The sequence below is a fragment of the Phaethon lepturus genome, unplaced genomic scaffold (genome assembly GCF_000687285.1).
Source record: "Phaethon lepturus isolate BGI_N335 unplaced genomic scaffold, ASM68728v1 scaffold3151, whole genome shotgun sequence".
In the NCBI taxonomy this organism is placed as follows: Eukaryota; Metazoa; Chordata; class Aves; order Phaethontiformes; family Phaethontidae; genus Phaethon; species Phaethon lepturus.
Window position 1 is genome coordinate 14,956 of NW_010516776.1, and position 26,781 is coordinate 41,736.

General features: G+C 42.9%; 2 protein-coding genes across 2 annotated transcripts in view; one reads left to right on the forward strand and one right to left on the reverse strand.

Moving 5' to 3' along the window:
* Window positions 1–10,770, forward strand: part of LOC104627789 (putative bifunctional UDP-N-acetylglucosamine transferase and deubiquitinase ALG13) — a gene marked incomplete at its 5' end in the record, with an annotated part of 25,722 nt that extends 14,952 nt beyond the window's left edge. The window contains 6 exons of the mRNA XM_010296162.1: window positions 826–904; window positions 1,203–1,371; window positions 2,702–2,824; window positions 8,217–8,257; window positions 9,069–9,252; window positions 10,505–10,770. Coding sequence (XP_010294464.1) covers window positions 826–904; window positions 1,203–1,371; window positions 2,702–2,824; window positions 8,217–8,257; window positions 9,069–9,252; window positions 10,505–10,770 — 862 coding nt within the window. The remainder of the gene's footprint in view (window positions 1–825; window positions 905–1,202; window positions 1,372–2,701; window positions 2,825–8,216; window positions 8,258–9,068; window positions 9,253–10,504) is intronic.
* A 13,127-nt stretch (window positions 10,771–23,897) lies between these two features.
* TRPC5 (transient receptor potential cation channel, subfamily C, member 5) overlaps window positions 23,898–26,781 on the reverse strand; it is a 65,179-nt gene continuing 62,295 nt past the window's right edge. The window contains exons 9-10 of the mRNA XM_010296161.1: window positions 25,349–25,438; window positions 23,898–24,632 (exon numbers count right to left, since the gene is read on the reverse strand). Coding sequence (XP_010294463.1) covers window positions 23,898–24,632; window positions 25,349–25,438 — 825 coding nt within the window. The remainder of the gene's footprint in view (window positions 24,633–25,348; window positions 25,439–26,781) is intronic.

Here is a 26,781-nt window from a genome sequence, read left to right on the forward strand (position 1 = left end):
CCCCTCCGGGTAAGTAAATCTTTAGTCTTCACTTGTAGAACGCGTGGTGACTGTAATGCGCTCATTACGACCTTTTTATAAGTTTCTGAAGGGTTTGATTTTATGCTGCCTTTTTTCAATTAATTTTGCCTATGCCCTCCAGATCCCGACTGTGAAACTGCAACAGTATTTAGTTCAGCAGAACCTACAGCAAACTTGGTAAGCTTTAGTCACTGTCTGTTTGGATTAGGAATCCTTGAAGCATGTGACATTCTTCATAGAAACTGTCCTTGGATGCAGGCTTAATTTAGTGGGTCAGAGACTTCTTTTGGAAGAAAAGAATGATGGTTTCAGTTCTATATTCACCCCCCTTTTCCTCCCTAAATTGTGAGGTTTTTGTCTCAGTCTGTAAGTGCAGTCTGCATTGTACTAGATGCATTAATGATATTCCACCTTTCCCTCTGCAAACAGAAAGCATATATTTGAGTGCTGTTTTCTTTCCTTCTTTTTTTCCTCCAGACAGCACTTGCTTTTATCATGCTACCCTTCAAGTCCCATTCCAGTTAGTTTTAATTTCTCCACTGTGGGACGGGAGAGGTCTCACCTCTGACAGAACTGACTTTGGACTTTTTTTTTAATCTGAAGCTAAACCTTTAGTCACCTACTGGTCTATGGTGGGTGTGAAAGCCAGTCCTCTGCATGTCAGAATAAAACTGCTGTTAGTCGAGTTGCCAAAGATCTTGTGTGCATGTGTGTATAGCCCATAAATAAATAAATTTTGGGGGGTGTGTGGGGGGGTGTATGTGTCTTGTGACTTCTTTGCCTCTTAAATGTACTGTGCTTTGCTTTGGAATCCCTTCAGGAAGAAGGGCCAGTCTCTGTGCCACCTCAAGACGGAGTGGCTTCCTACAGCTGTTCCCAGAAGGTAGTATCTAGTACTTTATTGTGGTAGCCCTGCCCCTTACAGCATCTTGTAGGAAACAATGTAATTCCCTATGAATATAAGCAAAACAGAAGGGTGAGAAGATGTCTTGCAGGTGTCTGCAACTCTAAACTGATATTTTCAAGGTAATATTTAGAGAGCTGGGATAGCTGCCTTTACAGCTAGGACTTCCAAAATGCATTTATGTGAAGTGAGAATTTTTGACTTATGTGATACTTCTGTAGTCTCTGTTGAAGCCAGTTGTAGAGGCAGCCTACTGATTACTCTGACTCTTTTCCAGGTGATGGTGAACTCTGCAGCAATCTCAACCTCAACAGGTGTTTATGCTGCTCCAGCTACAGGCTTCTCAAATTCTGCTGCCTCTACTCCAGCCAGTGCCACAACAGCAGTTCCCCCACAAACAGCAGTTCAGCCAGTCATAGTATCTCCCGTTTCTATAGGGAGGCCAGGTAGAGTGTGCATGCTATGTCTGTGGACTTGGATGTGTTAAGATTTCGGTTGCATCTTCCCCTCCTGTTTTTTTCCCCAAGACTAATGTTAAAGGACTTTTTAAAACAAAGCAAAAAAAACAAACCAAAACAAAACAAAAAAAAACCCCCAAAAACCAAACACACACACAAAAACCCCCCAAAAAACAAAACACCCAAAAAAGTATCACTTGGTTTGCCTGAACACTGCTGAGTTCTTGCTTTCATGTTTTGAAAGGGAGAGTTGCCCCTGAATTTGCATGGGAATTGGAGGTCTCTGCTTTGGCTTCCCACTTGCCTCCTTTAGCCATCAATGCCAAGCATTTCACTAGAAAGTCCTTTTCAGAAGGCAGAAGTTCATGGCAGCTCCCTTCTCCCCCTATTTCCTACAGTTAATTTTCCTCTTGAGTTGAGATACTGGTCCTGAGGCTTTACTGTCCCTTCCAAAAGGGTCGCTGGCTGTGGTGGTTCAGGATCCACACAAATGTCCAGTTCACTTTTGTGGCCCTTAGCTCTTGTGCTCAGTTAATTCTAAGCAGGCAGCTTGATTTTGTGATGTGTCATGTGGTGCACTTACCACCTACAATGCTGTATCTGTGTTCTTCTTGTGGAATGTCTGTTAAGAAAAAATGTGTTTTCCTCTCCTTATAAAGAAGACTTTTCATGTCTTGTAGCTCTTCATTTGGCATCTAGAAAACCTTCCGTGTTCAATTCTGCTCACTTCTATTTCCCTTTTCCTCTTTTCTTTTTCTCCTTCATTTGTTTTTTCCCACTTTGCATGAGAGTTTAGTCAGCACAGTTCTCCAAGCTGTCTCCTTGCTGATGCCATTACAAATAACCTGCTGGTGTGTTAGAGGTGTGGGCCACCTAATGAATATTTAACAATAGTCTGCCCAAAATATTTTTGTTTGGATGTGTCTTGAACTTTCCCCTGTTTTTGTGGGCTTATTGTCACGCTTCTGATGACTTTGATTGGCTTGTCTCTGGCTGTTCTAGGAGAGACACTTATATAAGGAAAGTCTGGCCTGCCTTCTAGTATGGAGAAATGATTGAAAAAGGCATTTATTCTTAACTGGAATATGAATCTTGCAGATAGACATACAGTTGAGGCTTGTGAGATTGGAACCTTCCTATCTGGTTTTAAAACTTCTTCTGGAATTCTTTTAAAGTGATTACTAAAGAGAACTTTGTTAAAGTTTGTATTTACGAGCACTAAGATGACAAAGTAGTACAAAACTGTGTAACTTAGCATTTTGCTCATTTGATATGCTATTGCAAACTTGAGTTGACTTTTGTTTCCTTCTAATTGTAGCAGTTTCGTCAGTGCCATTCCCAGTTTACTCAGCTCCTCTTCCTCCAGTCAGTGAGATGGGAGAAGCTGGTGTCGTTCTCCCGCCTTACTCTTGTGATCCCAGTGGCAGTGATCTGCCTCAAGGTAACGATGGTATTTTGTGCTTTTACTACTGCTGCTCTTCAGCACACTTCTGACTTGGGTTCTCAGTGTTCAGTTCTGCTCAATTCTACCTTCCTTTTCTTCTCTCTCTCTTCCCCCTCCCCTTTTTTTTTTTCCACTCTGCATGAGAGTTTAGTCAGCACAGTTCTCCAAGCTGTCTCCTCACTGATGCCATTACAAATGGAAACTTAACAGAATACCTATACTGAGAAGAAATGGCTCTTTGCAGCTTGCAGGGAGTGAGAAATAATATTACGGATGCTTGTGCTAAAAATGTTTTAATTCCCGGTTCTGAAATAGCAAGTTCACATCTGACTCAAACATGAGATTACTGCAGCTTTAGACAGCAGCCTAAAGAAATACCAAGGGAGAGGGTGCTTGGCTGATAATACTGGTTCTTGGTGAAGTAATAATTTTTCTGATAACTGATTTACAAATATACAGATTTTTTTTTTTTTAAGTTGTGCTGTTTCACAGTTCAGTGGGATATTGTGGTGTTTTCCTGTATGGCTCCAAGATGTCATTATGTGGTATCATAAACTGGTGATAAAGTGTAGGGTCATCATGTTCCTTGGGTGTGTAGCTTTTTTGTATACTGTCATCAATTATGATAGTGTTTAATGTACGTTTCAGCTATTAAGCCGTGAGTGCGCAGAGACCAACATAGTACCTACGAGCAGAGCAGCTCACAAACGTCTTTCAGCTTTATCAGCTGAACATGGACTTCATTTCAGAAGTGGTAATCTTTAGTCAACTTGCCGATATTCTTAAATTGTCAGAGCATGCCATGCAAGGTTGCATCAGACAGCCGAGCTTGGTAAGCAGTGCAACAGGCATATACATACTTGATTTTTGGTGATTGTTATTAATTACTCCCCTCATTCTGTCATGTTTATGGCTCACAAGGCATACAGAGAGCCTATAATTCACAGAGCTTTGTTTAATAACCCAAAGATCAATCTGTCTGCTGTCCTTATTGCAAACCAGGTGCTCCTCAGCTACAGGAATACCGGTACTGCTTGCTGTTACGCTATGTAACTTGTTTTTCTCCAGATGGAGAATGCTGCGAGGCCGAAGCGTGCCACTGTTGCATCACTGCACACATCTCAAGAGGCAGATAAAATTATTCTGTGATGCAGTGTCTTGTCTTAGCTGATAAGGATTGTTGGTTGCATGTAGTTTTGGACAGCTGTAGAAAATGCTCTACCCTGTAGATGTCCTCTTGCTCAGTCTCTTGACAATGCATAGTCTCAAACTGCACTGACGGTTAAAAATTCAGAAATCCTGTAAAAGAAAACTTGGTTATTTATCGTGCTTGTCATCTTGCTATCAAGATTCAGATTGTCCTAATGTGTAGCATTCAGACTGGAGCAGAAATGCTCCAGATACAAGTTGGAGTTCAGTTACCTGTGTTGCCACAGCATCGAATACAACAGCTTCAGCTCTTTTTGCTTTCTGTGGCAGGGAGCATGGGGGGAAGCTGGTTTTGTCAGTAACAAGGCCAAGCTAGAGGTAAGCTGTAGCCTGCTCTGAAGAGCAGCAGTGCAAAACAGGCTGGTTATGTTTTTGTTGCTCAAGTAGTGGGTATAACTCTGCATGGTGGTTGAAGTACATAGGCTTTTAAAATAATTTCATAGCTGATTTATTCTAATAGCCATCTATAGACATAGCAGATGACATAATTTCCTCAGGCTTGCTACCTTTAGTTCAAGTTCCTGAATCTCCCATGTTCGCTGTTGGTATAGAGAGTAGCTTTTCATTCCAGGGTGAGTGAGGAAAGGAACTGGCTGCATATACGTAGGGTCTGTGAAATCCAAGTGTTCCTTTTTGCGCTGTTTTGCAAAGTGTCGTTTCACTATAACTGCCTGACTTGATTTCCTCCACCCTCACGCACCCATCCTTGTACCTGTCTGTGTTTCAGGTATATGGCAGTTGTAGCTTTTATTGCATGAGAAGGCAAAGCTTTTGGCTTTTATTCCAAAAGCTATTGCTTGAAGGCGGAGCATAAAGTATTTTGGTGACGCAGGTTGTTTTCATGCTTGATGCCGTGTATTGGCATCTAACGTAGCTTTGTTGTCCCTGCGTGGGACTGTCCTCAATGTGCTAATCCTAGAGGGCTAATTTCAAAGAGGATACAGAGGTACTCTTGATGGGTACGGTTCCGGTAGCTACGGGTTGCAGAAGAACTTTGGGCTGAAATGCTATGGATTCTTCCAGTTGCATTTGCCAGGTAACATGCTTGTGTTGTCAGAAGTGGATCTGGGAAAAGGCAGGTTCCAAAACCCGATGGCATGGCTGCTCACAGATACTGCTAACGTGATCTGCAATAGCTCTGCTGTCTTGCAGGCGCTCTCACTTCCTGGTTTTGTTACTCTTGAATATTCTTGTTTTCCACTCCCTGCTGCAGTAGTATTACTCTAGATGATACTATGCGCACATCAGAGCTAATGGTTTTCACCTTTAGCTGAATGCCCTTAACTGAAGCTTTCAGCACTTGGGAGAATTGGGTGTTAAGTGTACTGACAAGAATCTGGAGTGGATGTGGATTCATAACCTCTTCAGACCCTGCCTGTAGCTCTTCAGCTGAGTCACTCCATATGGTATTGGCCTTATCCTTCTTGGCATAGACAGAAGTGTGTTTTTAAGGATTTTCATGTTAGTAGCTAATAAGGAACTGCACATAGCATTTCTGTTGTCATGCTGCTCTGGTGTAATCTATGTGGCCTTTAAGTTAAGAAATCCAGAAGCTTTGGGGTAGTGCAGGGTAAAGTACGTGGGTACACTTGACCTGGAGTTCTGTGCACTGCGCTGGAGATACGTGCAGGCCCAGTATAGGCTGGGAGTGTGACTTGTCAACAGGCTGAAGCCCTGGACTTGGGAGGAAAACCTGCCATGTGCCTTGGTATTACTTGGTACATCTGCCTTTGTTCCAATTGTCAGAATCTCTGGGTCTTTTATTAATGGAGCTTTGGGCTCGTTAAACCTGTTTATTAACGTGGAGAGCTCAGGTGTCCTACCCTTGCCTGCTCCCTTGTATTTGAAGGAGCTGTTGATAAAAGACCGCTTGATAAAGGCTGTGTTTCAGAGACTGTTGTAGTGTTCAGGATTGGCCAGAGCTTCCCCTCAGCACAGTGGAAGTCTTACCATGATTTTTGTGCTGATGCATTGTAAGATGAGATTTCTATCAGTAGTCAGCATGGTCTTTGTTTTCATGGTCGTTAATGTCTTTTGGCTTAGCCATTGCTTCATAAGGTAGTCGTGTTTTACTGAAGATTGACTTGATTTCTAGACACCTAAAAGCGGAGTGTAAACAGAAACTGGTCTCCTACTGTACTGGCTTCCGCTCCAGCATTCCACAGACGTCAGTATTTCCAGTATCAGTTTGTCACTTCAGTCTCCCAGCTCTTCCTTTGTACTGTTATCACTGCTATGAAGCAGCTGTTCCATTCAGCTCTTACGCTTGTTTTGCATAGATTTGCATAAACAATTGAAGAACAAAATCAGATTTTTTTAAGGGGGGGAAAAAACCCCACAAAAAACAAAGCAAACCAGCTTGTTCTAAACGTAGATGCAGTTTCAGCCAGGTGCTAAGAAGTTGGCATTTATGTGAGCCTTTGGGTTATCTTTAATATTTTGCTGACTGTGGTCGATGCCACAGCCAAATGAGCGGCACTTTTGGGAGCAAGCTTCCAGCTGTTAGATGTAAGGAAGGATCTGCGTGTGCTGCCTAAAATAGCTGCGTGGATCGTTGCCCTGATCAAATATGCTGAATGGTAAAAGAGTTGAGAATTGGCAACAGCAACGGAGGGAGAGATCCGTGTGCGTTTCAAGGCTGGGGTTTGCATTTGTGACACCGTGCCTATCCGCAGCAAAACGCGACACGCGGTGCCGTGGCAGCGCTGCGCTGGGAAAGCGCGTGTGCATGGTAGATGGGTGGACAGGGGAGCAACGTGGAGCTGGGGCCTTGGTCTAGGGGGAAGTGGGGCAGTGTTAAGAAGATGGTATATGGGGTAACTCTGGAGGTGTTGCTGTTGAAGCCCTTAGTGGCCTTGCACCTTCTGAGTTGTGTCCCTGCTTTCCCTTTCAGCTCCCAGCAGTAGTAAAGGAAAGTCTGTGCGTGTGCACGCACATGCAAACCTACTGCTGTGGAATAGGTGACTTGCCCTTCCTGAGCCTTTAAAGCAAACCTGTATTTGAACCTGAGCAATGAACAGTTTTTCTCATGCCCTTGTTGTAGGATTAAAATATGTGCTCTCTTTTCCTTGCAATGGTCAACTTTAAAGGTTTAAAACTGCTTCTCTGTTTTTGGGCAGTTGGAAATGTGTTTCCAAGTTCAAATCCCTGTTGTTTTTGGAGAGTGGTTTCAGAGTTCCTCCACGCACCTTTGCTTCTGAGTGTATTGTATTCACCAGGGGGGGCAAATTATTCAGTACATGGAAGACAGCAGTAAAAAATTACTTGCAAGAAAGCAGGAAACTGCATATCCTTGTGAGGAAGGGAAGGAACATCTTCCTTATTGCTCTCCTCTCCTCTCTGTTTTTTGACTTGGTATAACAATTGAGGTGACCGCCAAAACTATGTCAGAAGGTCTTAGGATTGCTGCGTATGTTGTCCCCATTGACTGTCTCTGGTCATTGCTCAACAAAGCTCTGAAGACAGAGATGGTTGCAGAGCCAGGCTGAACACTGGGCAAAAGCAGTGCGATGCTGGAGTCTCTGGAGTTGGCCTTTTGTCTCATGTGCCAGCCCAGTATGGGTGTTTGCAGTATGTATGCAGAGTGTGTATATAATGTGTGTACATTGGGGGTGAATTGTCGCTGGTGTACGAGAAGGCTGCTTCTGCCTGTTTGTGTGCTTCCAAACCCTTTCTCATTTCTGTGGTGAGGAAGGGAGGGAGTGCTTTTAGTGGTCAGCTTACGGGTTCGTAATCAAATTCTTATTTGATAAAATACTTTTTTGGCTAAAAACTCCGCCTATTAAGGCAAACATACAGGAAGTCAGAATTGCTGAAGTCCTAGTTGCTTAGGCGGTAGAGACTTGTAACAACACTGACAATTATCACTTGAGTAATCAAGATGAATAAACCAAAATTAAAGCTAATGTAATCATTGACGTTGGATAATAAGTTGGGCAGACAAGTGCTCTACTATTGCAGAAATATCTAATTGGATTAACTTAAAAAGATAAACTACTTTTAAGAACTATTTATATTGAAGATATAGTCTTTACCCTCAAGACTTTAAAAAAAAATAGTGCTAAAATACTCTTCATTAAGTAAGAGTAACTTAAAATGAAGTGCTCTTAGTGTGTGTAAATTTCTGTTGCCTCTCGGTTTATACTCTTCTGCTCTTTAATGTTATATCCCTTAATTTCAGATACAAAGGTCTTGCGGTATTATTTTAATCTGGGATTGCAAGTAAGTGCTTTTAAAATGAATACAGTAAATTGCCTGTAAAAACTGCTGGTTTTTTTTGACAAATGTACTGATGTATCTAAGACTTCCAAGTGTGCTAAATTGTGTAGGCTTGCTTGGTGGAGGTTAAAGTATAGCTCAGGAAGTGAAGTTCTAACTCAAAATTGTGAAGCACACTGGTATGTACGTTCAGTCGTTTTACTTTGAGTTCTGGTGGTGGTTTTTCATTTTTGTTTTTCTGAGGATGGTGGATAAATATTGTTCTTTCTGTGAAGGTAAGAGGAGGAACCTGAGCCGTTTTTAGGAAAATTTATGTACTTAGACAAGACATCAAAGACTGTTTAGAGGTGTGTGCTTTGAGGCTTCTAGGACCTGTACAGCTGTGATCAGACTGGTTAGCACCATTTGTCTGTATTCTGGGAAATCTTGCTCTCCTGAAAAGCTGTCTCTGCACCAGCAGTCATGGGCAGGTCAGTGCTGCTGCTCAGGGTAGTAAAAGAAGAAATGTCAGCTGCTTCAACTGAAGAAGCAGGGAAAAATCTCTTTGAATATGACCAAGTCGATAGGTGGGAATCTTCCCTCTCTGTAAAGAGTTGTGACAGAACAGCGATGTGGAACTGAGGTGGCTATTGCTGCAGGTGCTGCAATACCTTTTCTGGTAGGCTGTATTGGGGTGGCTTTTGTGTATGTAGGGGCTAGGAAGGAAAAAATGCAGTTCTTCCTAACTTCAGATCTGAAACTAGTAGTGATTTGGAGGAGGGATGGAGTGTATCTGGTTGTATGGTGACCTTGTATTTTCTTTCTTTTCTCAAAGTATTATCAGCAGAGCTATTGGCCTTCCATGGTGTATGTACAGCCAGTGCTGCAACCATCACCTGTGGAAGTTTATCCAACATATGCTGAGCCAGCTCCTGTCCTAGATCAGTCAGTACCTCAGCTCTACGCAGATGCTGGGCGAGCTGAAGTCCACCAGGTTCCCTTCGAAGTACCTGCAAATGGTTAGTATTTGAGTATAAGACCACATACACAACTGGTCTAGTGGAAGGTGTCCCTGCCCATGGCAGGGGGCTTGGAACTAGATGGTCTTTAAGGTCCCTTCCAACCCAAACCATTCTGTGATTCTATAATGAGAAGTGAGGGAACAGGTTTTCAGAGCATGAGTGTTCCATAGGAGCTGCTCGCCTGCAGCTTTGCTACCCTGTAGGAAGTGTGAGGTTGGGAGGACATAGAGTAAGCCTTGTAAGGGGTTATCACAAGTTCCTCTGCCACCTGTGGTACTACTTCAGGTGTGTCAGAGTCACTGGTGTAGCCACCAATGTGTCAAGGACTTCCTAAAGCCATGAAAAGGAAGAAGTAATCCTTTCTAGGCCTGTACTAGGTACGCTAACTTTAACTTGGGAGAACTTCTTCTCAAACTGTGGTGGGCTCTCATTGCTTACTGATAAGCAAACAGTCATGGTATCAAAAGGGTATGCCTGTAGTTAAAGGAAAGGAGACAGCTGGTGGAATTTTGGCAAGCACTGAGCATCGGTGCTGCAACTCCATGGGAAGTTAAAGGAAGATGTTGCAAACCTTGGTTTTAGGCTCAGCGTGCAGAGCTGTTATCTCCTGAGTAGCCCTTATTGCTAGCTGTGCCTCTTACTGTGTGTAAAACTTAACAGCAGAAGTTAGCTTCACCTAGCAGCTTTGTAACAAGCTTGTAGATACACTCAGCAGCAAATAGGAGGATTGTATTAAATGAGGAAAAAGATGTCGGAAGGGTCAGATGCCTCACTCATTAAAATCTATGGAACGTGGCAAACAGTGTCAGCGTTGGGAAGGAGCACATCGTAACAAAAGCGTTGCTCAGGGGCATACAGGCTTATTGCTCCAACAGTGCTTCAGCCTGTTCAGCTTAGGTGGTTCTTTTGCATAGATTGGTGTCAGAGATCAAATAGGGGAAGAATATATCAGCTCTTTACCCGAGTCACTCTTGAAAAAGCTGCCACTCCAATGCAGGATGCTGCGAAGCAATTCTTGAACAGGCTTTAGTGAGAAGATGAGCAAGTTCTCTTCTAATCTGAGGACCCAGAATGATTTTGACCTCTCTGTTAGGTGGGACATATATAGGCATAAAATTATAATCTAAATGGATTTTTCCTTTTGGCCATCAGAATAATGCTGTGTTCGCAATAATGAAAGTCTGCATAAAAAGGCCATAGATATGGTAAACTATGCTAAGTGTGTGTATCTTGTTTTCTTTTTTTTAAGGTAACTTTCAAAATGCGGAGCCTCAGCCCCTGTCCTATGGGCCTGTATATTACCCAATTGTGCCAGACCCCTTCAGCCAGCAATCTCTTCCTGGGTTTGATTCTTTAGTACCGGCCTATCGCTATATCAGTACCTGGCATCCAGTAAATCCACCATATGGAAATTCTCCACAAATTGCTAATGCTGTAAGTTCTGGACCACTGCACCAAGTCAGCTATATTGCCTCACCTAACCCCGCACCTCATGACATGCCTCAAGGAATGTAAATCTGGCAGCTATAAGCTCACTTCTTGCCCTTGCTTTCTCTTGTTTCTTGTTTGTCAACTATATGTTAATACTGTTTCACAACTGTTATCCTGTCTTAGTTGGCTGCATCAGTTGATTAAACTGCTCTCAGATTTCATGTTTCTCTTTAGGTTTATGCTAGTGATAGCTGACTTGACAAGATGTTTTAGTCAATTATGTAGGGAAGCATAGGAAAGGGTTATACCCAAACAATAGTGCAGGGAACAGAAAGCTTGAATTTGACTAGATAAAGTAGGTGTAAAAAGATATGCTATTGCTAAAGGAATGTTGTATCATGTACCTCTGTGAGGGATTACACTCTAACACTTAGACACCTAGTTCTTGTTTAAGCACTGAAATAGGCTGCTGTTACAACTACAGATAAAAATTGGGCACAGGGTCATTAGAGGATGAAAATGGTTGAAATAGGATGGCTTTCTCAGATTTCGCAAAACAAAACTTCTTTACCGCTCGTGGTCAAATAAATTGCAATAGCTGTGTTTCTCCTGTCTATCTTCATTCTGCATAGGTTTCATGTCTCTTGAAAGAGTGAGAATACTGTTTTGATCTGTTGTATATTGCTGTATGCTTGTAAGATTTGTTTTGTGAAAGCTGTTGCACAAATGGTGGTAGTCTTGGTGTTTAATTTGCACTGATAGCACAAAATAAAAGCATTGAACACATGAAAGTGAGTGGTCATTTATCACTGGCAGGTTGTGTTCCTGACTGTTAGTCATCCAACAGCCTGGACTGAGGAAAGGTAGCTGTCTTGTGTGGGATAAGGCTGCTCCAGCCTTCTGTGAGAAAGTAGCGAAAGCATTCAGCATGAGAATGAAGTGCAGGGGCAAGCTCTAGCTGTGTTTTGGTTGATAAGCTTAGGAAGAGAACACTGAATAGTCTGTGCAGGTGAACTGCAGTTCTCTCAAATGGCTGTCTGCACAGGCTCTGTCCTTGATAGACTCTTGCGCTGTATGTGCAAAATCGTCACGAAGTGGGTGCGCATTGGGCCCTGCCCACGGCCCTGGGGGCATCATGGTGGTGTAGCCCTGTCCTGGGGCAACAAACAAGGGCACAAGCATGGGTTATGCCAGCTCAGTGCCGGAGGCCTTGAAAACCAGCAAAGGCACTTATTTAACAGATCTTTTACTACTTTGTAGAGGCAGCCTACTGAATACTCTGACTCTTTTCCAGGTGATGGTGAACTCTGCAGCAATCTCAACCTCAACAGGTGTTTATGCTGCTCCAGCTACAGGCTTCTCCTCAAATTCTGCTGCCTCCACTCCAGCCAGGGCCACAACAGCAGTTCCCCCACAAACAGCAGTTCAGCCAGTCATAGTATCTCCCCTTTCTATAGGGAGGCCAGGTAGAGTGTACATACTACAACTACGGACTTGGATGTCTTAAGATTTCGGTTGCATCTTCCCCTCCCATTTCCCCACCTCCCCTTTCCAAGACAAATGTTAAAGGACTTTTTGCCCTTTTTTTAAATTTTTTTTAAACCAGACAAAAACCAAAACACCCAAAAAAGTATCACTTGGTTTGCCTGAACACTGCTGAGTTCTTGCTTTCATGTTTTGAAGGGGAGAGTTGCCCCTGAATTTGCATGGGAATTGGAGGTCTCTGCTTTGGCTTCCCGCTTGCTGCCTTTAGCCATCGATGCCAAGCATTTCGCTAGAAAGTCCTTTTCAGAAGGCAGAAGTTCGTGGCAGCTCCCTTCTCGCCCTATTTCCTACAGTTAATTTTCCTCTCGAGTTGAGATACTGGTTAGGGCTGCAAAAGAAGAATTGGTTATTCAGCCTGCATGTCCTCTTCCTATCAAGATTCAGCTTGTCTTCACTTATTTAACAGATCTTCTTGACTTTCACATGACTTCCCCATGTGGCTCTCTGAGCTGGATTCTGAAAGCCATGGCTACCAGATCTTTGCGTCCTTCACATTCAAACATAGACTCCTTTAGATACGGAGGCGAAGTTAGTAGCCTCAGTGTGCCACAATTCCCATTTGCCAAAGCTGGAATCCACTCTATGGGCCCATGCTACTTTTTAGTGGTTTTATTTTTTTCCTTTGTACATAGCTAAGTAGTGGTGATGTAGAGAGGTACCTCTGTGCCTTTGATACATGTGTTTTTGCCAGGGCTGTTCATGCTCAAAATTAACTTTTTAAAATAGCAAGTAGGGGCTGTGGGGCACAGTTAGCAGCATGTCCCTGAGCCAGTGGATGAATCCTCTCCATAGGTCAGGAAATGATAAGTTTTTGTTAACAGCGAAAAAGCTTAGAAAGGTACAGAAATTTAAGTGAATGCTGGAGTCTTTTATTTTCAATTCTGCTTTCCAGAGCTGTGTTGCACTACAATAGCTCTACATCAGTTACAAAAACAGCTGCCAAAAAAGCCACAGCTTTACATGACACACAGCTAGCCTGCTTCATACTTCAGCCATTTCCTCATCTAGAAATGGGTCTGGCTGCACGACCCCTGTACTAATAATACTCCTGGTTTTGTGGTTAAGCGTTCCAGTGGCTAATTGCTACAAAACAGTTGCCTTTTCAGAGGCTGTAAGATAATTAGCATCAAAATTACACAGAATTCTGGGTGTTTGAGAGTTTGGGGTTTTTTTGCTGGGTGTGTGTGTATACACGTGTGGTCTGCAGGTGCCAAGATGTGGGCTCAGGGTCTGTTTTTTTTGTGGGAAACCCAATGTCAGCCTGGTGATCATCCAGACTTACTTACTTTGGCACACTGTTTGGTACCAGACCAATGCTCTGGGTCTTTCATGCCCAGCAGAATTGCTGTGAATCGGGCTGGCGGGATATAGCTTGCAACCATAAATGTATTTTATCTCTAAATAGAAGCACAGAAAAATCCATGAGTATTGATTTGTATTGGGAACAAATACTTTCCTTCAGATTGATTTTCCCCTCCCCTTCTTTATTTGGCTTCTTGAATTATGTTGTATAGTAATGCATTTTTAAAGCAAGGATTTGATCCTGAAATGTAATTTTAATTAATTTAATTTAATTTCAATTTTTTCTTTATTTTTTGTGGATGGGTTTTCAGCCTGTAAAAGGGAGAATAGAACAGAAGAGTTGTGCAGCCAAGTCTGCACTAGTCATCCTTGCCGCCTCTTTTTCCGCACCATGTTTTCGTGTGTGAAAGGCAGGGGCTCAAATTAACACCTGAAGGCTGTGCAGGAAGGATCCATGAGCTGGCAGCACCACAGAGTGCTCTCTTTAGGTGTGAGCACTTCTGATTTTGTAGCCCTTACAAACAACCTCAGAGCCAAGCCTCTTTGGAAACCGCAGGATAAAAGAAGAGGTGATCAGCCGTAGTCCTTGTGCGTTGGGGTGTGAGCTGCTTGTGTTTTCAACCGTGTCAGTCTCTTTTAAACTGCGGCAAATCTTTCTGCCCTTAGAAGGAGCAGGCTTCGGTCTGAGTGCGTTTGCCCGCAGGTCGCCAGATGCTAGAGTGCATTTCTGTTCTCTGAGCACACGGTAAAGTAAAAGCATGGTATTTTGGCAGAGATGCTTGGGTCTTGCACCAAAGGACGTGCCGAGCCTGTGCCCTGTTGCAGTCAGGCTGCGGGTGCTGCCCCGCTGGTGCGTGCCCCACTCCCCCTCCCCTGTTCGGCGCCCTGCAGCCCTCCTCCGCAGCCGGAGTGGTCTGTGTGCCTTACCATCCATAGCCTCACTGCTCTTCGCTAGAGGCACGAGCCTCTTTCTGAAGTCTTTTGAATTGTAAAATCCATCCGTTATTGAAGATAATTATCATAAATACTGTACAGAAAAACTGCGTTGATGCTGCCTGCCAGCAGCATTAGCCTGCCGGGCTATCGCTCCTGTGCTCTGTTTTCCCCTTGGTCACGATAACAACACCAAACCGACTCCTAGGGTAAGTTGTTTTTCTAGCTCAGTTGTTTTGTTTAACTCTTAGCTTCCAGTTTGCTCAGCAGTGCTGCTGGATACCTTTCTCTTCTATAAAATTACACCATCAAAGACTGCATTATATATGGAAGATAACTCAACATATAAATCCAGACTTCCAAGTAACTGCTTTTTTCGTAAGGGAGGAAGATAAAACCCTTGGACCGGAACTTTATAGCTTTGAAATAAGATCAGAGTTTAAATTTTTCAGGGCTGGCCTGTATCTAGAAACTCCTACACATGATCAAGTCACTGCTGCTTAACAGATTTCGGAGTCAGCTGAGTTGCGGCAAGTATGAAATAATTCAGCCAGTATGAGCCACAGGCTAAGAGCACGTACACAGGCAGTTACTGCAATTTCGTCATCTCTGCAAGTGTGCCAGTCTGCAGTAACAGGAACGCATGCCTGAGTCCTGACAGGGTGTTTTTACGTGTTAGGCTCTGTTTAAGGCAATACTTTTATTCCATATGCTAAATCTTGCCTTCCCCGGAGCTGGTGAACATTTTGCTGCTAGCTTCGGGGTGCTGGGGTTTACCCCAAGAGAAGTGCTGTTCTGTTCTCATGGCTGTGATGACTGCTTGACTTTGTTGTGTCAGAGAAAATGGTCTTTTAAGAGAAAGCGAGATATACTCTAATGATGAAATTAATGGACCATCTAACTCCATCTACATTCTCCTTTATATATTTTTCCCGTTCCCTACCCTGACTATTTGTGTTTTCCAATCAAATCTAAACCTGTGATTTCTGACTCTTTTTAAATCAGTACTTTTTGAATATTTGTCATAGTTGAAAGCAAAAAAAAAAAAAAGTATGTTTTAATGTTTGTGGCAAGTATGTGAATGTGTGATTTGTATTACTTTTCAGGAAGCACAAGCAAGAGGAGATAAAATACACTGCAAAACTTCTTCCCCTGCCTCCCACCTCCCTGGTCAAATCTGTTATTTTCTGCTGCAGCACATCTCCCTGCCTCTGCAGGGATGGCTGAGGGGATGGAAATCATCTTCAGGTGCAGTGCGGTTCCCGTTTCTGGAGTAGGAAGCACAACTGGGGATTCAGGGTGCCTTAACTTTGAACGTCTAGGCTTTCTGATGCGACTGGGAATCTGCACATCCAACTTCAAAGCCTTCTGTCTTTATGTGGGTATTTAGAATTCTGTAGCTGTGGACCAACCATGGTCCTGGTCTTTGCGAGAGCTTTTGGCGTGGAGTGTGTTTATTTTTGTGTGTGTCCGTGCTGTCTCCCTTGTGCAGGAATCCGCTGCATTTCAAGGAAAGGGATATTGCCATTGTTTAACTTGAGGAAACTCTTGTTATACCGGAGGCTTGGCCAAGAGCGTCCGGTAGTTGCTGGAAACCTTTTGAAATGTACCTGCATGCCTCCAGGACTTTAATGAGGTGTGCTTGGAGGACAGCTTTACATGAGCAAATTATGTTGATAGAGTTATATGTTGTTGCTTAATGACTCTTTTACACTATTAGCTATATTGCTCCATATTCCAAAGTGGCTGATGTAGTTGTGCTGGTTGAAGGATATCTTTGGGGAGCAAATTAAAATGGAATTACACTTACTTAGACTTCTTTGTACAGGAGTGATTGTATTCATGTGGTGCATTTTATTTACCAACACTTCCAATGGTTTGCTGTTTTCTGTTGTAGACAGGATATAATGAATGTAATGAATGTTTTTGGGTTGTTTTGGGTTTTGTTTGTTTTTTTTTTTATCCACAGCCAGGTGTTGTTCAGCTCTTGCTTATCCACACCTGCTCAAATTTGGGTGGCTGACTTCATTGTAGGTAAGCAGTCTGTGCTGTGTCTTTATTTATGTAAATACCAATATAAATATCTCAAGAACTGCAGCCCTCAAGTGCTCCTCTGACCACTGACAGCCCTTGAGAAGTCTGTGCTGAACATAATTTTAAAAAAGCTATAAAATGTCAGATCTGTTGCTGTTCATAAATGTTTATTATCAATAGGCAGCTCGAAATGTTACATCCGAAAAGGTAGAAACACCTTGAATTTCAATAGGCTTACATTTTTGGGAAAAAAATTAAATGCTTTTTATTTTTTCAGTTTACAGTTAAGCTAAAAATACACATAAAATAATTTTATTTATTATGTACATAATTTCATTTTTACATGTTTTATGAGGGTATGACATGGAGTCTGCACTACGGACAGAAGAGATGCAAGTAGAAAAGTACATAAAACTAAGCATTCGTTTTTGCTTTTTGCTCTTCCTCTTTTCTCCCCCCGCCCTTTCTCCAGCGGGGCTGTTTCTGGCAAATGCTGAGGTCCCCACTCCGTCTTTACATATGTGAAATTCTTACAGTGGTTTGGATGAAAATGAAAATGAAATCTAAACACTTTTTTGCCTGGAAAAGGCCATCAAGTTTTGACCAAAACTAAAATAAAGAAGGAGGAGGAGGAAAAAAAAGCCTCACCTTTTATCCCATGAAATAAAATGGCATTTTAAAATATGCTCAGGTGTGAAGCCGTTTCTGTGGTAGCTTTTTTAAATGAAGATTTAATTTGATATTAAAACTCGATCACTAAAAAACCTGTTCGCAGAGTAAGCCCAGGTCTCTAGGGCTTGCCATATAGAAAATAGAGTAGTTAAACATCTGCTACTATCCTTTGCTTCTCAAAGACCCCTAGCCCTCTAGTTCCCAGACCCACCTTATAAACACATTCAGTAGTTTTTTTTTAAGTTAGACTGTACAATACCCAAAAAATAGCTAGACCAAAAAGTGCCCCCTTGATCAAAAACAACTATTTATAGTCAAAAGGCATTTCACTCTGTTGGCTAAAGGTATCACAGTGTTCTGTTAGCTCATGTGCTAAAAGGCCAGCTCCTTAGTTGATCATATCTTGTACTCAACACATGGTTTGTTCTGGCTTAGGAGTTGCTGCTGATATGGAAATGCTTTACATGAGAGAGGCAAAAAAAATCCCCCAAATAAGCCATGCTGGAGGAGGATGTACTAGCCAGGAGGAATGGGCCACACCGTTTTCCGTGGTTGGTGAGCCACCGATGGAGAAGGGTCGGTACGTAGGGAAAGAACTGTGAGATCAGTTTGGCTTTTAAAATTGTGGGTGGTTTGAGCTGGGTTAGGGGGGTTCTATTGCTGTTGTGGTTGCGTGCTTTGTTTTGTTTTGCGCACCTTAAGAACACAGAGCAGGTGTTTCCCTGAAGCATAAAACACTATCAAACATTTGGAACATAAGGATCAAACGCTTCTGCCTTTTAAATGTACTTTTTTGGATAAAGAATTTCTCTTAAAACAATCGTTCTTGGTCATGAATTTACTCCCGAGCAGTAGTTGTTCTTGGGTGGAGGCAATTATGGGAATAATATATAAATGACTTGTTTGTAGAAGTGTAATGGCCTGAAATGGGGAAAGAAGTAGTGTGAAAATGAAATTGAATCAAATTACAAATGTTTAGAGAATATGCTAATGTGGCTAGCCCAGAGTGCTCCCTGCCTCCTCCAAAAAAAAAATCCAGTACGGGATTGACTTTATCATTGTTACGTTTCAAGTTACACATTCACCGAAAGCTACAGCTTATTTCGGTAACAGTTTATTTTAGATGCTCCTCCAGTGAGCTGATTTATTATTCACTGTGGTCTCACCGATTCCAGTTAATTTTACCATTATGTGAATGAGAGTCACTGATGCTTCCAGGGCAGGCTGCACCCAGCTGTGCTGCCCACCTCTGCCGGGGCCGCGGTGCCGCATGGCCTGGGAAGTCGTCCTCGCGGGGAAGAGGTCCTTACAGTGCATCCACCCCAAAAACGGCTGCAGAGTTTTTCATTAAGTAACAGCTTTCGTTAATTCTAGGAAGCCCTGGTGGTTTGGATGTTTTTGCTTATTTTTTGCCATTCTGTGGAACTGCAACAGAGGCAGGAGGGTGATGCCGTTTCTTTGGAAATCAGCCTTTGAGGCTGCACAGAACTTTGCCTGGAAAAGTGTTCGCACACTGCAGGACAAGTTAACTGGGCAAAGGAGAACTCAGCCAGAAATTAAAGCAAAACTGCACCTCTTCCTGGTTAATTGAAATACGCTTTTCTTTGCGATTTTGGCCTTTTGAAAAGGAAAGTAGAAATACCAAAGCAAAGCTGAGACGTCCCAAGGGAAGTGGGACATGCATTTAATGGTGTGAGAGCAGCAGGTGCTCATGTAGTTTTCTAACTGCTAGAAAACCCAGCAGTAAATCAGATCCGTGTGTACACCATTAGTAACGGTCCAAATACTGGTGCAGATACCCTGCAACTGCTCGTGTGCCTGGGAGGGAGCTCAGAATGCTCGTAGTGCCCTTACCGTGCAGGTCAGATCTTGGTGCTCCTGTAACTCAAACCAAAGACCTTTATCCTGAGTAAGCACTAAAGAAAAACAAACTGTACCTATAGAGGAGTCAGGGCGAAGAGCCCCCTCGTAGGGACACGGGAGAGTCTCCTGCTGCCCAGGAAAGGCCCCTCCAGCAGCCATTGCGTTGGCGACACGCCACGGCCGTGTCCTGGAGCTGCCTTATCCTGCTCCTCAGGGCGAAACAGGCAGCAGGGTGACTCGCTGCCCTTGCAGTGATGGGGTAAAAAGTGAATACTGAGGAGGTGATGACATGTGGTGACACTTTCCTACAGCCCTACTCCAGTATCCTGCTGTGTGGGCATGTGTTGGTGCTGGGCTGCCTGTGGAACCTCCCCACGGTTAGAAGTCTGTGGCATCAACCAATTTCAACCTCTTTAAAAGGTACGGTTTTATATTTATACATGAATATATTTATTTAAATACTCTTAATATTTACAGTGGCTGTTTCTGCTAAAAATTATGTTACATGTACCATCGGAAAAAGGATGAAACACAAACACAGTAAGGTGACATTAAGGATGAGACATAAATCACAAAAGCAAAGGTGTTAAAGAGTTTAGGCTTCCAGTGTACGCTGCTCCTGCTGTCTACTGCAGAAGTCCCCTAAATTCCCTTCGTGGGAAACCATGCTAGTTTTCTACATGGAAAACTATCGTAACGGACATACAGTTAAATCCTAACCTGAATTAGTTGTAAGAAAATAAAAGTACGTACTACTGCTACGAATATTAACTATTTACTGTATATAGCGCCTTTAATTTGAAGATCTGAAAGTGCTTATAAATAATGAACTAACCCCCCCTGCGAGGTAGGTAAGTATTATTATCCCTATTTTACAGATGGGGAAACTGAGGCATTAGAGAGGCTAAGTGACTTGCCCAAGGTCACAGGTGAGTCAGTGGCAGAGCTGGGACTAGACCTCAGAACTCCTGTTCTCTAATCCTGTGCTCTAACTGCTGCGCATGCTTCCTCTGTAGGGACCACATATACAAATACTTGAGTATTTACATATCTACCAGTAAGTGAATAATATACAAATGCAATTATCCAAGTCATCTGCAGAGATATGTCAGTTAATTTCTTGTTTCTGAAACTTCTTCTTCAATCTCTGACCTGAGTACAAACACCTCCTATCTCTATTTGATATTCTTAACCCTGGATGTTATTTGTTAACTTCTTAATTGGTGATCATTTGTAGGTGAGCTGCTTTAAAAAGCCAGGTGAAAATGACACTGGGGATGGGAGGTGAGAAATGAAGCAACTTCAAGAGCAAGAAACCTGAAGAAAAGGTAAGTGGTCGAGATCTCTGTTATTCCTAATTCCAAATTCCTTGCATATATCAAATGATTATTATTGAAGCCCACAGCATAAAGGCCAGGCATGTATCAGTTGGAGCACAGCTGTGCATCTCAAACCCAAGCCAAGGAAAAATTTAACTCCCCACAGGAGAAGCTCAGAAGTGTCCCATCAGCTCCTGCCCTGGTCGCTTGTGCTGACAGTACAGGGGTAGTTCACAGATTTCTCTGAAGGGAAGAATAACTCACTAAAACATGTTTTCTTTTAGAGCAATTGAAAATGGAAAAATGGTAGCGAAATCCCAAATACTGTGACTGCAAGAGAATTAAAAAAACACAGGTTTTGCTTATCAAACGTATTTTTCACAAGATACTTTATTTTCCCTCCCTTGAAGCTCCTGTTTTAGAGTAGTAATACAACTCACCAGCTGCTATATAAAGTCTATTGCTCACATAGGGGATGCATAGATGCGATTGAACAGAATTTTGCCTTTTGGGGGACCAGTTTGACAGTTTTGCAAACTCCTGGACAGAGGTATTAATCACAGCCAAATCAAATATTTGTGTTAAATTCCAAAGCCAGCTCAAACTAGCTCAAAGCTGGGAGCTAGAAGTATCTGAGTCATGAAACAAATCCCAGGGGAGCCCCAGCCGAGCAGCCCTGTGACGTATCTCTCGCCTTTAACGTAATGTTATGGAGAGATTTTTGCAGACTGCGTTATCCATCATGCCATTCCAATGTGGCAGTTCCTACCCCTGCCCTTTCAGGCCACAGCAGGGGAACACAACTCGTGCAGGGCTTGCACAGAAGGGATTTGTGCTGCCCAGTGTCATTTTTACATTTTTGGGGGCACCACTGCAGAATTAATTGCATTTTGTTTTGTTATTTGTACCTGTTAATGCAGCGCTGCATCTGCATGACACAATATAATCCTCACCAGTAGCAGAGCCTTTCTGCTGTCCAAGGATATGAACCCTGCTTCTGTCCCAGCCTCAAACTCGGTTGATGTAATCTGCGTAACCATAGCTGAATTGTTTTCATTCTGCCTCATTACACAGGAAATACCCTAAATATTTGCTGGCCCCATAAAATTGAGGCATAAAATGATTCAAACCCTTTCATTCATCCCCCCTGTAGCAGCTCTTGCTAATGTTCATCTTTCAGAAGTGTGCGCAGTTTGGTTTATCAAACTGTAGGGCTTTTATTGTGGGCTGCTTTGAGAATTGCTTTCAGTTGGGTTCTGACTGCAGCTCTTGTGTATCAATGGATTTGCCTCTCAAAAGACAGGGGTGCTGGATTTCTTCACGAATGATCAGCAGGCTGCTTCTGACCTTTGCAAGTCTCCTTGTGTAGTGCCAGTGTCAGTTTGCTCAGCCTTTCATAAAGGCAGAGGAGATGCAGTTTTCAAAGGCAAGTCTAACCCTGCAATTAATATGAAAGCCTGAAATCTGCTGATACAAAAATGCTTTTTGCTCTGCCTTAACTAACACAGCGAGAGGCTCAAATATTTTGGGCTTTATATACTGCATGCTGGTAACAAGACTGGTGTCGTTATAAGCAAGGAATACAGAAACATTTTCAAATCCCTGCTCTTAGCTGCTGATTTTTCTTGACACCAGAGCTGGCCTAGAGCCATTGTCTCCACCTTGAGGCCTGTACCGAAAACTACCCACGAGCCCGGTGTGTTGGCATCTGCGATTCTGCTACAGGAGCCAGCTGTGTCGTTCACACTTCTCTCCGATGTAGGTGTGCTCCATCACGATGTTTAGGTAATGCCACCAACAAGGTGGTTTTCCTTAACAAGAGGAGGCAGCCAGGTTTAAAACTAGGCAGAGTATCCAGCTGCAGGTGTCCCAGCATCTCATCTGGGGGGGCACTGCTGTAATACGAAATCCCTCTCCTGACCCTCCGTGCTGCTGCGAGAGCTGCTCCTGCCTCTTGCTGGTAAACCCTGCCCAGTGCCAATGGTAGGCGTAGCTTTTCCAGCATTATGTTTTTACAAATGCAATTCACAACCCATTTCACAGAAGAGGTAATTTTTGGCAGCCACCCCTGGGATATGCTCCAGCTCATGTAACCTCTCCTGGGATGGGAACAGAGCCTTAAGCGTGACTGCACGAGTGCAGGAGCAAAGCTCTGTCATACGGGAAGGCCGTTTCTGAGCTCCCGGTCAGGACTTGCTTCCTCCCAAGAAAGCAGCTGACTAATAACAACTCCAAAGTGGTGGTGAGTGCGTGCCAATCATCTATGTTTCTTAGCAACGCCGCAGAAGAAAGTTCAAGTATCACATTGTTCAACAACAAAAAAAAAAGTCACTGTCAAATTCAATCATTCAACCATTTTGCCCCTGATCGGGTTGTCTTCCCCTTTTCTAGGACAAAAGCAGTGACATTGCTAGGCAGGGAAATAAAAGATAACCTCTACTGCTGCCCTCCTTTTTGTTGCGCTTTAGAAAAGGAACTTGCAGAGACTTTCCAGGCTGCCAGATGCAGTCTGAGCTGGTACTGCCTAGGTTGCTTTTCAGAAATGCAGCCCACAGGCGCAGGGAAGACTCTCCCTCTTGGCACTTGCCATACACCAGGAGGATGGTTTTCTTCCTGGAGCCCGACGGCCATCGGAGAGGCAGCAAAAAGCAAATGCAGCAGTGGAAGTAAGATTAGGTATTTCAAAAAATATACAGCTCGAGGGGTGGGGTGTAGGGGCAAGACTGAGGGCTGGCTTTTCGTCCAGACAATCAGAAATGAGAACCACACCACACTGAGGTTTGTATTTCAAGCAGCCACAGCTGGGTTTGGGTCAGTTCATTGACACAGATGGTGGTAGAGAGGCCAGGTGCTGGCTTCCACTGTCAGCCTAACTGGAAGGCTGTTCTGCTCCCTACAGGGGGAATTGCTTATGGGAATTAGGTAAATAAGCAAATCATAACATGTTCTAGCTGGATGATCAAAAGGGTTTCTTAATAACAATTTACAATATTAATATATTTCAGGTTTATACAACCTGAAAAAACGCAGCTGAGAGAATCATATTGTTGAAAGAAAACAGAAAGCCAGTTACAAGTTGAAACCCTTTCTTTTAAATATGATTCTCAGCCTCCTGCTAAGCCACTGCTCACCAGCTGATTGTGCTGACGAGGAAAACCGAGCAGGACGCAGAGCTGATTGTGTTGGATAGCAGCAGTGATAACCCAGCGGCAGTGGGGTGATGATGAGGGCGCTGGAGAAATCCTTTACTCGCCACCAGTGTGTCTGAAATCTGTGGGGTTTGAAGACTAAGACTGCATCTGAAGGGATTCCTGTGGTTTACAGTGACCTTAGAAATGGTTAAACCTTTAGTTTAGTATTTGTGAGTGTAAAAAAGTAAATTAAAAAAGGTGCAGATCGCTATAAAGTAGGGTAACATAAGTAGTTCTACACCTTTTTTTTTCCACCTGTGGACAGAAAGGAACTAGTAATGCTGAATCAGATGAGAGCAAACAATTACAAATAATTGGCTACGTTTTCCAGCGAGTGTTAAGATAGCTTTACTTATAGCCGAGTTGTAACGTGATCCTCCTGCCCATCTTTCCACTGGTTTATAAACAAGTCACAAGCCTCTCCCCATGAATCAAACACATCCTCTGACGAGTCTATAAGTTTGGAATTAGAGGAACAAATACTGGAAGCACAGTGAAGGGAGCTGGTACAAACCACAGGGCACTCCTTGCTCTGTCCTGTAAGTCTTGTGTTCCCACTGTAGTCTACCTCATTGAGGTTAATTTCACTTTTGGAACAATTCTCTTCTTTCTCCTTATCCATCTGAGAATATTTAATGTCTTTCCACATGTAGTGTGGCTGAATAATTCCGTCTGAAATGGTGTACATGGGTTCTGAATTTGGTTCAGGTACGTGTCCGTTCATCTTGGAGAAAAGCAGGCCCAGTCTCTTAAAGGACTCCTTCTTGGAGCTGGAAAGTCTCTGAACTCTATTTCCATTTCGGACAAAGGAGCGCTTACTGATCCCATTGCTTTTTGGCTTCTCTTCCACCACATTGATCCCAGACATAGTTTTAATTAGAGCAGATACATGGAAGTCTGTTTTTTTGTTGGCTACATTGAAAGACACACTCTTGGCTTTGGATTTTTCTCCAGCAGTATCCTCATTTGTTTCATCCTTTTGGGATACCTCTGTGCTGCTGGTAGAGTAACTTCTCCTCTGAGGCTTCCTATTTCCTAAGAGGTCAAGAACTTCATAGCGAAAACTGGAGATGTCCTGTTTTAATTCCTAGGGCAAGAGGAGAAATGAGTTACACTCGGCAGCTTTATCTGTGACATGAAAGAATGATCATGTTCCCTTGGGAGACTTGTTCAGAGTTATGCAAATGGCTGATACCAAATCACACTTACAAGGATGCCACAGACATCTTCATTATTCAGTCACACACACACAAAAATGCATTGGTAATCCTGAGAGTTGGAGACTTCATAAGATCTTTGTCTCCGATGGCTATGGGACCGGCTCTCTTGACCAACACCCTTTGCCCACCCCCACCCTCCAAAAAAAAAGGTCAAATAAGACTATTAAAGAGGAGAAACACTGCTGAAATTTGGAAATATGGCAGGAATCCTGTTTAGTTGAATAGGCCCAACTTTAACTGTTGGTAAGTGTTCTTCATATACGTTAACCCAGACTCATTCTTTGGCTCTGCCTGGGTTAGGATTAGGAGCGTGATGTTGACTCAAATCAGATACTTTATTCCTAACATTTTCCAATGCTTTTGTCTACATAACATATTGTATGTCAAAATCTGGGAGGTGATCAGATGAGGAGACACTCAGATAATAATATTCTCTGCTTAACCCCCTCCCACATGCACATAATATATATTCCCAGCTCCAGTAATAGTCCTGTTTCCACAGCAGGTTACAAATAATCTGAACAAGTTAGTGTAAGTGGCTACTTGAATCAATATAATAAATTTATTATTAAGGAATAATTACCTTGAAATTTTCTTCAGTTAAACCTTCGTTGGTTTTGGAAGTTCTTATCATTGCTGCGACGTATCGTTTCACAAGATTTCTTATCACTTCCTGGAATAGGAAACAATGAGTGATTCAACTGCTGGCTCAGACCAAACTCTGTTCTTCCTGCATTGCACTGAGTTCTTACTGACAGCGGCTCTGCTGTCTAGAAAGAAAATCACTTACCGTTAGAAACAGAACATGTTCTTTAAAACAGAACAAATCTTTGGAAAGGGTTAGATACCTTCCATCTTGAATGCTCAGTTGTTCACTACAGTGAGCAGGTATTTTGTACTTGGTCTGTGTATGTAAAAGTCATTGAGAAAAAATTCTTGATCTCAGCTGCTGAAAGTTTTTAAGATTACCAATCTTGTGTACATGCTGCATATCCTGGCAGGCTAAGCTTGCCATTTGAAAATTGTTTATCGAGTGTTTGGAAGCCAAGGAGGGTATGTTGACAAATAACCTGAAGATCAGCCAGGACCCCATGGGGCAATGCATGTTCACACGTTTTACCACATTTAGAAACTCGTTTCAAGGCTGCTGCAGTGTCTGTGGACAGTGCTGGAAGGACTGAATCACATCCCTGGTGACTTCTCTAAGAGCTCTTGCTCCTCCGTGTTACCTGGGCTGGTTGTTACAGTACAGATGTTTGGTAGGATGAGACTCATTTTCTCTGTGTTTGTGTACCTCCTTGCTGGCTTAACATAAGCAAACTGGTACTTTGAGCTTGTACATTTATCTGTGGCAGCCAATGTACACAGAAGTTGATCTCTATATACAGAAGAGACTACTCCACACCTTCCCTTCATTTCCGCCATTTCATAAATAGGGATAACAAGTCTGAGCAACGCCAAGCATGAAGATGGTTTCCACACGAAGGTTTTACTGGGAGGATTTTTAGGAAATGCCACTGTTGGTACCTGTAAGCTGTGCTGTGAAGTCAGAAAGTACCAAATGTCTGTTGTCAAAGGTGACTAATTATGTTAAACATCCAACTTCAGATAAAAATACTCTTCAAAAAGCAGGAAATATCTCAAGTAGGACAAATTACTAATGGCTTTTGACAGTGTAGCCTAACATACCACCAGAGAGAAGTTTTTTTTTCCTTCCAGCATGCCGGAATAATACATCACACTGAATTCAAGTACTGTAGCTGGTATTTTTAATACAGTTTCATCCTTTTGTAGGTTGACTTTAATGAGTACCTGATGACAGGCAGGCTGAGAATAAACAAAACCAGCGAAATTCAACAAAGGAACCATTCCTCCTTCCTGAGCTGTCCAAAACAAAAGAAAATCCCAGCCACTGTTTGACTTAGGGATGCTTTACAAAAAAAGAGGAGAGGAACAATTCAAGAGTGTGTAAGAATGCTGCAAGAAACAGTGTGACAGCCTGGTCCCTGTGATGGC